The 13,167-nt window shown below is 44.0% G+C and overlaps 1 protein-coding gene across 1 annotated transcript; it reads right to left on the bottom strand.

Annotated features, from left to right (window-relative positions):
* Window positions 1–473: 473 nt before the first annotated feature.
* On the bottom strand, window positions 474–12,919 carry LOC147892361 (uncharacterized). Its single transcript, XM_087387351.1, has 5 exons — window positions 12,617–12,919; window positions 2,460–2,539; window positions 2,308–2,335; window positions 1,450–1,863; window positions 474–1,364 (listed from the first exon to the last, which is right to left on the bottom strand). The coding sequence occupies exons 1-5, from the start codon at window positions 12,917–12,919 to the stop codon at window positions 858–860; spliced, it is 1,332 nt and encodes a 443-aa protein (XP_087243477.1). The 3' UTR covers window positions 474–857.
* Window positions 12,920–13,167: the final 248 nt, after the last annotated feature.

Here is a 13,167-nt window from a genome sequence, read left to right as displayed (position 1 = left end):
GCAACGTCAAAAACCATTAGATTGACTGTTTAAGTATGCCAAACGCAGATTGTATTTAAAAAATCTCTCTTTCTAACCAAACAATTTAAAAAGAATTGTACTGTTCCCAAGGGTGTTTTCAATCTAATATCCATTTCAGTATTTTGATAGCAAGTAAATCTTCTCCTAGCACAAGTCTTGGCTAGTTATAAATGGCTGGCCTGCCTGAAGGTATAAATGTATAGTTTACATAGAAAAGCAGCCTAGTTACAAAATTAACAGCAGTTATTAACAAAAGTTAATGGGAATGGGATATTAAATCCTAGGCCTAGATACAAATTTAAAAAAAACACATTGACAAAATGACTCATGCAGGCTTTGGGAAGTGGGAAGGCTATGGCACAGCTGAGCCAACTGAATTTGAAGTGCAAGCTACTGTGACGAGAATATATCTCAGTGAAGCGCACACATTGAGCACTACAAGCGAGGAGATATTGACCCAACGCCTATTCCAAGATTAGGACTAAAAATGAAAACAAGTACAATATACGGTTTACAGACCAGGAAGTCCAACTGACGCCTGATAGCCCACAATTGCAAATACAGATCTTCCACCTGATGGCCCACAATTGCACATGCAGATCTTCCGAGATTCCGTAAAATATGGCTCATGTAAAGCTATCAACAAGGCCATAGTGCATCAGACTTCACAAATTGGAAAACATTGGAGTAACACCAGGCACTTTCAAGCAAAAACAGCACATATAGTCGTCACATAAGATCAGTACCAGCATATACATTCGTGGTGTAAGATAAGTTCGTGATGTAAGATAAGTTCGTGAAGAACCAAGACCAGATAGGACAATCTTATTTGCACATTATCTCCCCTCATTTTCTGTTCGCTTGCGAGGCGCTATCCCATGTGGTTGCTCATTTGGTGGTGCTACGTGTACGGAAAGTAGATGACGAGCCCCGGGATCCCTACAAGGAACAATCCGAACAGTGACCTCATCCCCCGCCTTCCAAACTTTCTCCAGGGCAGCCGTACTACCCACAATTCCTATATCTTTTCCAGGGAGAAAACCCTCTTTGTTGGAATTGGGCATTGTGACAAAATAGCCTACACTGATCACATCCCTCACAATGCCTTGATATGTCTTCGGCGCTCCCTTTGTAAGCATATTCGTCAAATCCGGCACATAATCTTCTTGCTCCATGGCATGCCTTGCCTCAATAGCTTCTCTTCTATTGGCCTTCATACGCATCCGTGCTTCCAGGTCAGGAGTTCTTCTCGGTACAGTGTCGTAAGTTGGCCGCTCGTATGTGGGCCGCTCGTAATTTGGGCGATCAGGGGAGGAATACCCTGGATCTTGCCCTGCATTCGCCTTCACCGAGTCGAATACGTTCAAGTCAACGTACAACAAATAAACATTAACAAAAGTAGGGTCGACTCTGTAGACTGTTACTTACTGAAAAGTTCCTCTTCGACCACGCCTTAGGGGCTGCTGCCTGTCCATCCTCGTTGATATTGAGCTTGTACAAGTTCAAGAGAGACGCCTTCCCCGTCGCATTAAGACTGAAGTTTTGCCCGCCAGATGAAACAAAACTCCTTCCATATTTGAAACCTGAGAGCCTTGCCGAACCCCGGGATAAAACACCTTTTGCGCTTTGGTCCAGAATGTGCCTTGCATTCTCATTGGTCAACGAAGTTAACGCATTCATTGCAGAAACCTGACATAAAAATTGAGATGTAAGGCTAATTTCAGCTGCTGGCCTCATCTTCGGGATATTGCCAACGTAAGAGGATTGAAGCTCAGCCTTCACAGGCGATAGAAAAGACCTTCCAATACCTGCCAGTGTTGCCAGAAAGTAAACATTCAAATTCTGCAAATGCAACAGTATCAGCGCCTGATTACGGATGCAAAATACAATAACAATCTATGTTCAGACACACAAGTCCAAGCAGGCACACGGGCAAACTGCTATCAAAGAAAGTTTACTTCGTCCCGGCCAACAAACACAACCACCACTTAAAAACAAGTAATGTCATCTCAAAAAGTCAGCCGAGCGGTTACAGATAGCAAAGGACTACATCGCTACGATTGCAACATAGCCTAAAAGGCCTACTGAAGGAGGAGGCCGCCTTCGACTGGCATCTAGCTCCTCAATACACAAACTGCAAACTATGCAGAGAACATACTCTCTCTCTCTCTCTCACTCTCTCTCCCTCTCTCTCTCTCTCACACACACACATATATATTACTACAGAAGACGCTGTGCTATGTTCAAGAGCGAGAGGTCAGCTCCTCTGCCGCTGTCAAAGCGTACCTTCAACAGCGCTCCAAAGACATGAAACCTGTCACAAACGAAACGCAACACACATGGCCATACACATCGATTAAAGCCAAGAACAAGACCGTGGAGCAGGGGAAATAGGCGACAAATTGATCAAGGGGAGCTTGGAAGGCAAGGCCGCTTACCGAGGAGAGCAAGCGAAGGCAGGCAGCAGGGGGCACGAAAATAGGGCAGCGGTGGGGGATAAGGCGGTGCGTAGAAGCCTCTAGAACCCTAGAAAAGTATCAACCATTATTAATTATTAATTGCCTTCATTTTCTCTTCGCTTCGATGGCAGTAAAACTCTCAATTCCGAGTACGCCCGCATAACATTTTTTCGCCTTGGTGGAGGGACAGGTCATAGTAATGAAACCATTTCGAGAGAAACGAAATGGGCTTCACTTTTTCCCTGAAATTCTTTATTATTCACTCGAGATATTTGATTTGCCCGTTGCTAACGATGTGGTCATTGTGTGCTAGTCCGTTTTTCGCAAGCCCCAATGGTGTGCAACAGGACTCCCATTTGAATTTGGAAAGTTTTGGCGCGCACACCTCTATAAATAATGGAGAAACATTGGGGCTACCTCCATCGACCTCAAGAGTTTGTTGAGCAGAAGAGTCCGATTGTGGCATTACAGTCTCGTTTGGTTGATGGTTGGGTGCGAGGGAGCAGCAGAGTCAATGGATACTGGGAGTGGGACCTTTGGAAAAGGTAGTACCCGACAGATCGACTGAGAAATACAATCTTCTTCTATTCATCTCAGCTTTTCATATTCTCAATTCTTTTCTTCGATCCCTTCATTTGCTCGTTCCTTATTTCCTCGAATTCCTTTGGGTGCGCACTTGCTAACATTGCCGAAGGGCGTGATGGTTTTCAGAATTGAAGAATCTAATGGAGGGTCGTGCTATGTAGACAATGCAAATTCTTTAGATGTGCAGCTCGACTGCTGCAAGGAGACCCAACCAAATGTAGGTGTGTTCAAATGTGTCTTGACCATCAAGTAATGTGCGTTCATTTTGTTCTGCTAATGTTGATGTCCTTTAAAACGAACCAGGTGGATTTGTATTGTGCTATGTGACACGCGTGCGTGATAAGTTCCTCCTTGCCACACTCCATCCCGTGGATCTCCTTGATACCAGGACAATGCATCGCTCACAAGGGCTTACAATGGAGTGACCGCCTTCAATCCATCAAACATAAGAGCACATGGGCAGGCTTATACTGCTCTCTCACGTGTGCGCGACCCACCAACCTCTTTCTACTATTGAAGCTGGAACAAAAACATATCAAAGTTGACTCAATGGTGCAACAAGAAATTTCAAGGCTAAGGCAAACCTGATGGTGGCCATTCGAACAAAGAAACATCGCAAAAGAAAAGCCCACCACTAGAACCATACAAACTCTTAATACAAGATCGCTTGTACATCATGCAAAAGACATCAGGAGTAACAAGAGCATGCTAAGCGCTACAATCCTGTGCCTGTAGTTCACCAACTTCTATCGCACCGCTACTACACATGCACCTCCATGACAACATCGGCCTTGCCACATACTACAAAAGCGACATGAAACTCCTTTACAATTATGGGTGACGCATCTTGCTGATAATGTTCAAACAACCCCATCAAAGTGAAATCGTGGTCCTTAACACGTACAAATCACCAAATACAAGAACAAACACATTGCTTCATGCCTTGGAAAACTCAATGCAGCTCCTTCCATATTCGGTTACAAGATACGTGATCGGGGACTTCAACATTGACCTCAGCAGCTCCTCCGCAAACAGAGTACATGCTCCACCATGACATGCATCAAATCATAAACGGGCCTACGATGATCTATGGATCCGCAATCCATCATATTTGGACCAACGCAAACAACACAAACACACAAAAAGGGAGAAATTTTATCTATTGGTCTGACCACTTCCTCCTTTACACATAGATTTGATTCGTAGGATGTTCTCTCCATCCAAGCAACACACTAGGGCAGGCCCACTGAATTTAATTCACCTTTTTTGTTTTTTTTGGGCAAAAAAAGTAAATTTATTATAATAAGAAATTGTGAAAATTACAGCATTAGAGCTTAGCTTTCAAAGCACGACGACTTGACATGGCAATGGACTCTGAGGTTCGACTTTAAACTTCTAAAACATCAACAATACCCTATTGAACCTCCAACAGATTGTATCCACGATTGAAGATCAATAAATTCTGACTCTGCTAGATGTCTTGGAGGATGCATGCACAAATAATTTGCCAAATAGACAATTGCTCAGCAGCAATCAACCGACCTCAATCCCCTAGCAAAGCTTGCTTCCACTTAAAAGGGACCATTAAACTTGCACTAACACACCCAAATCTGGATCTAACTCCACAAAGGACATACTGCATGACAACCCCCAAAAAGATGAAAGTGATCCTCCATGGCCACCCGACACATAGAACGAGTCGGTTGAATATGCTTCCATTTGCTTACACGGTCTTTGGTAGAAAGCTTAACAACAATTACACACCATAACAAAAAATTCAACCGATTGGAAGGCATCGAGAGCCAGACTCGAGACAACCAACAAGCCCATATATCCACGAAGTCAAAAGGCACCCATTTTCGCCAAGGAACTCATGCAAGCACCAGGATATTGAAATCTTGAACATGTATGAAATGGCGCGACTGAAGCTTGGAGATTGGTTTGCCTTCAGGAGTAACCCAATATACAAAATCCATGCTTGGAACAAACAATGGGCTTGTTGGCCAACCGTCTTTCAACTGAGATAGAGTGGCCCTAACAAAATCAGCTTTACCTGCAGAGAGGTGGAACTTTGTAGCGACATCCTCAAGGGGCCTCGAATGGTGAAACCTCGAACACCAAAGTTGCCGCCATGAAGTAATCCCCTTCTGATTAATGGACTTACAGAGACGAGGCGTTAGCTGAATGGGCATAATAAAATTACGAAAAGGATCCCTTGATAACCAATAATTAGGCCCCAATGAACCGTCACCGGTAATACGTTGAGTGCCCTGCCACTTTGAACCTTCAAGGGTTTGCTTCCACAGTGAGACAAGCTTATGAAGCACCTCAGACTGAGGCAACTTAATTGTGAGCAGTGATGTAAGTAACTGTTGCCAAGAAGCCGAACCATGCAAAATACCCAGAGACCTAGCCTCCTCGATCTAAAATCTCGCTACAATAGCCCAGGGTTGCGCTGAATGAAGACACAATAGCCACTACAGCATAACTTGTCACACATGACCTTGAAGGATTGAATCCCCATGCCACCTAGTTCTTTGGGTGTGATAGCAAGATCCCAAGCAAACGAGTGCCACCTAGAATACCAGACAAAATCTCTAGTCATCCGTTCCACTATCATAAGACCATGGCTCGAAAAAGGCAGAACAGAAGAAACATAAACCATAGTAGGTGAAAGAATGTGCTTCAGGATTGTAACCAGTCTAGTAGAGAGAGCTTTTTCTCCCTCCACTTATGGAATTTCCTCTGCACTTTTTGAAGTAGCCAGTGAAGATGATGTTTCATAGTAATCCCGACACTTAACGAACAACCAACCAAACGGTATGCAATCAAACTCATATGAAGCCAGCCAATCAGGAGCAGCATCTCAATGTAAATAAACCACTTGGATTTACTAGTATTAACTTTGGAGTCCGACACATAAGCGAATTCCGAGCAAACTGCCAGCAGCGCCTCAAGATTGTCCTTATCGGCCAACAAAAATTGTGAAGTATCGTCTACAAAAATTTGAAAAGAGAAGCAAACTCCCTGCGAGAGAGGGAGACCTCTGATTGACCCTCGTGACTGATGAAAATCGAGCATCCTGAGCAAGGGATCTGTAATAATAGCAAGTAAAGGGGCACAAAAGGGCACCCTTGCCAAATAGATTGCTTAAGAGGGAAAGAATCATACGAATAGCCATTGATAGAAACAATAGCCGATGCATGAGAAACTAGTATTTGTGTTGAGCGGCAAAATCCCTCACTAATCCCATGTGTTGCATAACCTTGAGAATGAAGGCCCAATTGACGCAATCATAAGCCTTTTCAAGGTCCAGATTCAGCATCAAAAACCGTTGATTATGGGTGAAGGCAAAGTCAATGGACAGAAGCATTTTCAAGATAGCATCGTGAATGTTTCACCCTTGAATGAAACCATACTGCTGAGGATGGATGAGACGGGCTAGAATAAACCGATAGGAGTCGCCAAAACTTTTGTAAACTGAATTCCACATCATGAGCGGTAGATTTTGAAATCAGCTTGATTACCCATCGATTAATGGAGGGCGGAAGAGATCCAACTTTGCAACAATGATTAAGCAGCTGGGTAAGATCAGTCCCACACACTTTTTAGTAAGTTTGGAAAACTTCGATTGGAATCCCATCTGGTCCTAGCGATTTGTCTCTAGCCATCCCCATTACAATACATCGGACGTCCTCAACAGGGATTGGGCATTGCAAATGAAGAGCCTCATGCTGAGTCATGCCTGCAATTAAATGAAAAAGAAATTTTGCCACTCTATCATCATAATCTGGAGGAATACCCGGTGCAATGCCCATAGTTTTAGAGAGGTGACAGGCAACGACTGATGTGACCAACTCATCACCTGCACCCTATTCATCTTGCATTGCACAAATTGATTCTTTGAACCCTTTTTCTCAAACTGCCCCCATAACATTATTATTGGTGTGTCCCCTTGTTAGTGAATAATGGGAAATTAAATTAATTAGTTAGCCTCTCCCTCCCCTCTCAAAATTAGGCTAAGCATTAGAGACAGTATAAGCCCGTAATTAACCCTTGCCTCCTTAACGTAAGGAATCCCTTAACGCTAATGTCGCTATCATGCAGGAAAGATCTCGCTAAGGAATATATGCCCTAGGTTAATATCTCCCTCCCAAGTAAATATCTCTGGCTCTCTACATTCCAAACTCTTGAGCCTAAGCCTAGCCTAAGCCTGAAGCCTAAGCCTGAGCTCCTTCAGCGAATACCAATCATTGGCCAAAGAGGAGGGGAAGTGGAGTAAGGGGAGTGGGAGGAAAGGGGGGGTAGAGAGGAGAGGGAGCAAAGTAAGGGACATGGGAGGAAGGGGGGGTTGAGCCAAGGGTGTTCCCCACCCTGCTTAGGCTGGTGATAGAGTGACATTTGAGTCCTTGCTCTAAACTGCTCAACATCACTCAAACTTGTGGGACGAAAGGAGTGAGACAGGGGAGGGAGAGGGAGGAAGGGGGAGTGAGGCTGAACAATGTTGAGGGAGGAAGGGGGAGTGAGGCTGGGCGATGCAGAGGTAGACCAGTAGACATGCAAGGAAAGGGAGAAACAAGATGGAGAAGTAGAGCGAGTGAGCACTGACGGAGAGGGAGTGAGGGAAAAGGTGAGGGAGCAAGAGGGAGAGGTTAAGAGGGGAAGAGGGTGAGCTAGGCACGAAGCGAGGGAGAGTCTAAGAGAGGAGAGGGTGAGTGAGGCATATAGAGCGAGAGGGGCGATGAGGGAGAGGTGTCTAAGTGACGACGACGAAGGGGGGAAACAGAGGGAGCTTAGGTTAATTGATTACTAACTTAGCTTAATCTAGGTCATTGAGAAACTAATTAATTAAATTAATTTTGGGAGCCAGATGTCCCCCAGATTCCCTAAAATTAAATCTTTTACAGGCATGTTTTTCTTTTTGGCCTGCTCCATGTGTGTGTCTTGGCAACGTGTTGTTGCCACTTGGTTTTCCCTCCTCCATTGTTCCTCTTCACATAAACTGTCACCAAGGGGATTTTTGATTGGTGGGCCATGTCACATAGTGTTTGTTGATCTCGTTCACCATCTTCTGCTTGCATATTGTTACATGTGCCACATTTGGATTTGTTGTCTTTGCATGCTACGTGTCCCATTGTAGTGGTCGTCATCTCATGCAGTGGGCGTATTGTCATGCAATCCATGCATCTCGTGGAGAAGACTTTACAAACCAAGGAGAAGGCATGCTGAGAGATGAAAGTTGGTTTTGGTGGTAGAGGCTTCTACCTTTTCGATGATCGAGTGTGCTTTACGGAATGTATTGAGGAGGTTGCTGCATCGCTCCAATATCCCTGGACTTTTTGCGTGGAGAGCTTACTTCGCGGAGGCAATACGAATCCATAGAGGGAAGGTTTCCCTTCTGTTGACTTGGTATGCTTGCTATGCGTCGATGCATTTTTTATAACCCTTTGAAGATTTTGGGGGTGCATCTAACATGCCATCATCTTTGAAAGGTGGGGATCTTCCTCTAGCCACTTGGATTGGAAGCCATCGCTCCCACATTGTTGCTCAGAATGCATGGCATCATGCTTCTGCGCATAGAGTTGTTAGCTTGGGCACCGCTCTGGAGCTGCAGTGATCTGCTTTTGTGCATGCTACAATGGTTCTCCTTGCGAAACCGATGGTGTTGTGCAATTGTTTTCTATTTTGGTGGCGTTTCTAGGCACTTGTGCTTCCAGTGACTATGAATGTTGTAGGTGGTTGTGGTTATATAAGTGGAGTACCCCCTGTGCAGTCCTATATCGTTTGGTTCTGCCTTTCATTTACAATAGTGAGTGCACCCTACATTTTAATCATGGCTTCTGAATCGATGGGCAGTGGCAGTTTGAACTTTGAACACGGTACCTTGTCCCTAATGTGCATACATCTACTTTCATTTTTTCCTTCCTTCATTCCTTGATGATCCAATGCACGCACTTGATACGACGTCATGCAATTTGACTCTACCCTCCAATCCAATAGTTGATCCAACACAAGGTTGTGAGATAATTTGCAATGTGTGCTTTGACTGAGATATCGTTGCGGATGGAACACTGATGTTGCTTTGTCTTTGCTTTGCCAGGTGAACGATGTCCTCCTGAAATTGAAGAAGAGGTTGCAAATTGGGATTGCTCTATGGAGGATCTACCTACTACTGGGGAGTCTCTAGCCAACTCTGGAAAGGGAGGTGAAGATTGAAGTAGATACCTTCGATGGTAATCTTGGTGTAAAGGATCTCTGTCTTCCCTCGCACTTTGTAATGTGATTTTGCTTGTTTATATTGTCTGCTTGAATGACAATTTTGTTGTATGGATGCAAGGTTGGGTTATGACTGCATTGTGTCCAACCCCGATAATAGACCCAACCTTAGTGAGCAATTGCATGCACACTATTTTATTAGTTCATTGTATTGTGTCGGATCGTGGCATCAGGACATGAAATGTGTGCGTGCAGATTTGTCCACCCCTATCACATTGACCACCTCTCGACTGGATATTGGGAACGGCAAACAACCCATAAAGGAGGATCAAGAAGGTTATGGCAAAATTTTTTTCCCTCATCATGAGACCTCCCACCCCATATTTGTTGTCATTAGCATCCGGTGGAGTAATCACTGGAACACTCATGTAACTTCTCTCTTATTTGCAGCCCCCTCCAATGCATTCTGGCATTGTTGCTTGTGACAATGGGATTGGAACTTTGAGGCAACACAAAAGAACAACTCCATTCAGTGACTCGAGTCTCGACCAGAGGCAAGACGACAAAGAAGTCGCTATGTTGTCGCTTTTTGGCCTACCCCTTGGGCTAGCCTTAGCAACGATGCAATTTGGGCAAAGCAAGAATTAGGCATTTTAGAAATTTTGAAAGTGCATTTTTCCTATTGGACAATATGTTGATATGTGGCTTCTCTTCTTCATTGGACTTGAATGCAGACTTTAAAGTGGTTGACTTTCTCTCTCTCTCTCTCTCTCTCTCCCCCCTTTGTCTCCTACAGTCTTCCTCCACACCATTTCCAGTGGATTCCTTTTTGTTTGCTTTTTTAATCTTGGGCAAGTCTTATGAATGATTAAATATCATTCACCTTGTTTCATCTTGACTCAACACATCATTTGTAGGCTTTACTTTAGGAATCATTGATTGTGCACTTACTGTTCCTGGCTGCTTATACACAATGTCTACTTGATTTAAAAGCAAACTAGTTTGTCATGTGCACTAGCACATCTAGGAGTGTTTGCATTCTATGGGCATTTTGATTCGCACCAGTACTTTGTGAACTTTAGCATTTCCACATTTTATTGTGTATGTAGCGTAGACCTTTGTTTGTATGGGGCCCAGCATCCATATCCAGAAACACATTTGTAGACTAGAAGAAATGTTCCATGTTGTGGGTGAATTTGCATACTGTAAAATGTCTTTGGACTGGAAGAGAGAGTCCATTTTGTTTACGATTTGCATCACGAAGTATTTCAGATTTTGATGTTATTTCATGATATGAAAACGTCTTTATTCTCGGTGCAATCGGATACCTTCATGTTTCTTTCTTTGGGTTGCCACAAGCACTTTGTGTCCCTATGTTTGTACTCAGTGTCAACTCATACATTTCCCTGAAATGTGACTTTCTCAGCTCATGCATAATTAATTAGCAAGCTTTTTTAATTGGTCGTTGTCTGTTTGTACTTATTGAGCAGTGAGACATACAAGCAATGCTTTTGAAAATTATGTGCGTCGATTCCATAACCACCAATGAAACACTCATCCATAAGAAAAGACGTCCAAGATGATGCCACGTTAGATGCAGCATCAAATGATAGGCAAAGTGATGTACCCCCTCTTGCAAGTTATCACTACAATGCTCTCATGTGTTTGTGGATCAACATAGGAACTACATGGAGGTAGACTCCTTCTACCATATACAAGGTGCCACCGTAGTTCCCAAGGGGAGTGGTGAGCGAGGTATAGCTAGTTACTCTTTACAAGTGAATGCCACCAATGCAGTAATCCATGGAGATCCTTTTGAGGGCCACATTTCATTCTTCCTTGAAACCACCATCGCATGCTATTTCCCATGGGATTCATCTACTATGTTTGGGCAACATATTCGGAGTGGCGAGTACTATCGCGTTCATGGTAATTAAAAGTGGGCTATAAGGGCTTCAAAAATGGCCATGTGATTATAGTCGATGGCCCATGAAACAAGGATTGAGCCATAGTAAGTTCTATTCAATTATATCCATCTTGCACATGCTACATCTCAAACCTACCTAACTCTCATCTTTTTAACAATTGACCTTTGAAAACGAGTGTAAGAGTTTGCAAACACAATTGGTCTAGGAGTTCAACGAGATTAGGTGGAAGTGCTACAAAAAGAGAATGCTCAGCTCCGTCAATCCTTGTATTCTTGTTGCAACTATGAGTGGCCCTGAATCAACTCATCATAAACTACCTTCTTGCCCTCCAACTGCTCCTGCAGTGACTTGCACTCAACTGTCAAATCCTCCTTGGCTTGGCATCTGCTCTTCAAAGAATCTTATCACTTCCTCCTGGTACTTCGCTCGTAGCAACAGATTGTGCTCGAGTACCTAGGGAGGGATCCAATGATTGGCCAAGAAATTCATGGCCTGCATCACATGCACCATATTCACCTTGAGCACTTGCCATTGGCTCTATGTGGTGGCAACCCGATCCTAATGATCATCTTTTTTGACAAGGGGGTCTAGGGAAAAGGGTTCCACATGCATGCAACTATGAAGAGGGGCAGGAGGTGGAGGCAAAGCAAGTGGAGTCAATGATGAGCTACTTTCCTGTTGCTCGGCTTTTTGTGGAGGCTTTGTGTCACTATCTCAAACTTTCTGGTCCTTGGTGTTACTCCGTTGTCTTATGCTCTTGCCTCCTCACCCTCCTCCATTTCTTGGTCCTTGGCGGTGCCCTTCCCCTCCAGATTATCTTGTATTGTTCTTCAGAGGTACCCTGCTGGCTATTTCTCTAGATTATCCTATTATTGTTCTTCAGAGGTGCCCTTGGCACTGTTCCTCTCCGAGTTATCTTGTTCTCAAAGGTGTCCTTCGGACTATTCCCCTTGGACTTTTAGGTCTTTTCTCCATCCTACTACTCAGTGATCTGCTCTTCTTGCTCCTAATCCTTGGCATGTTCCTTTGGTACCTCCTGTTCCTACTCCTCCTTGGCCTGTTCTTGATCACCTGCCCCTTGCTCCTCCTGACTTCTTGGCCGTTGCTCATCCTGTTGTGCTCTTCATTGCATGGTGTCACTTGAGAGAGGTAGTGTACCTAGCCAAGGCACTCATCCCATTACCCCAGCCAATGGTGCAACATACAAAGATGTGGGTTGAGTTTGCAATGGATGTCCCCTATCCACTTCTCGCAACTAGTTCTCAAATGCTTTTTCAAAGATTGAGAATCAGCTAACCATCACTTGGTCATCTACATTACAATAACTATGAGAGCCACATATTGTCTTGGCACATATCCTACTCTCTTCTTTAATCCAATGAACTTTGATAGGAACCTGTAAGTGACCTTGAAACTATTATCGGCAGCCTTGTTGATCAGGTACCATTGTGAAGATGAGTAACTTCCATCTTCAAAGTAAGCATCGCACCACTTGGCATCTGCCAACTCTGTAGGAGCGATGCGTTGCTTCAACCGAAAAGTCCTCTTCAGCAAGTTTGAGGTAATCCTGACATGTTTTTCATCAATAATGAGGCTATGGTCATCCTCATTGTATGAATCAAGGATCTCCTCCACCAGCTCCTCATTGTATAAATCAAGGGTCTCCTCCACCAACTCCTCATCGTATACTTCCTTCCACGGTAGCTGCATGAACATCAGAAGACAAGTTGGCTTCTAGGATGCCTTTAAGGACATCACTAGAGAAGTCTTCAAACGGATGTGGCGGCAACACACAAGAGCTCCATTTTTTTTCTTTTTTCGGGTTAAGGCACTCTTCATGATGACAAAGACAATGTATATGGTAGTAGAGAGGGAAGATGGCTGGCGAAGAGGCTGGGTGATGGGAGTAAAGTGGCGCAATTGAGACAAAGGGCTTAGAAAGGATGATGGAAACTTGA

The sequence above is a fragment of the Dipteris shenzhenensis genome, chromosome 16 (assembly GCF_047967505.1).
Source record: "Dipteris shenzhenensis isolate YYH24624 ecotype China chromosome 16, Dip_SZ_1.0, whole genome shotgun sequence".
Taxonomy (NCBI): domain Eukaryota; kingdom Viridiplantae; phylum Streptophyta; class Polypodiopsida; order Gleicheniales; family Dipteridaceae; genus Dipteris; species Dipteris shenzhenensis.
Note: the sequence above shows the minus strand (reverse complement) of the source record. Positions and strands in the feature narration are given on the sequence as shown.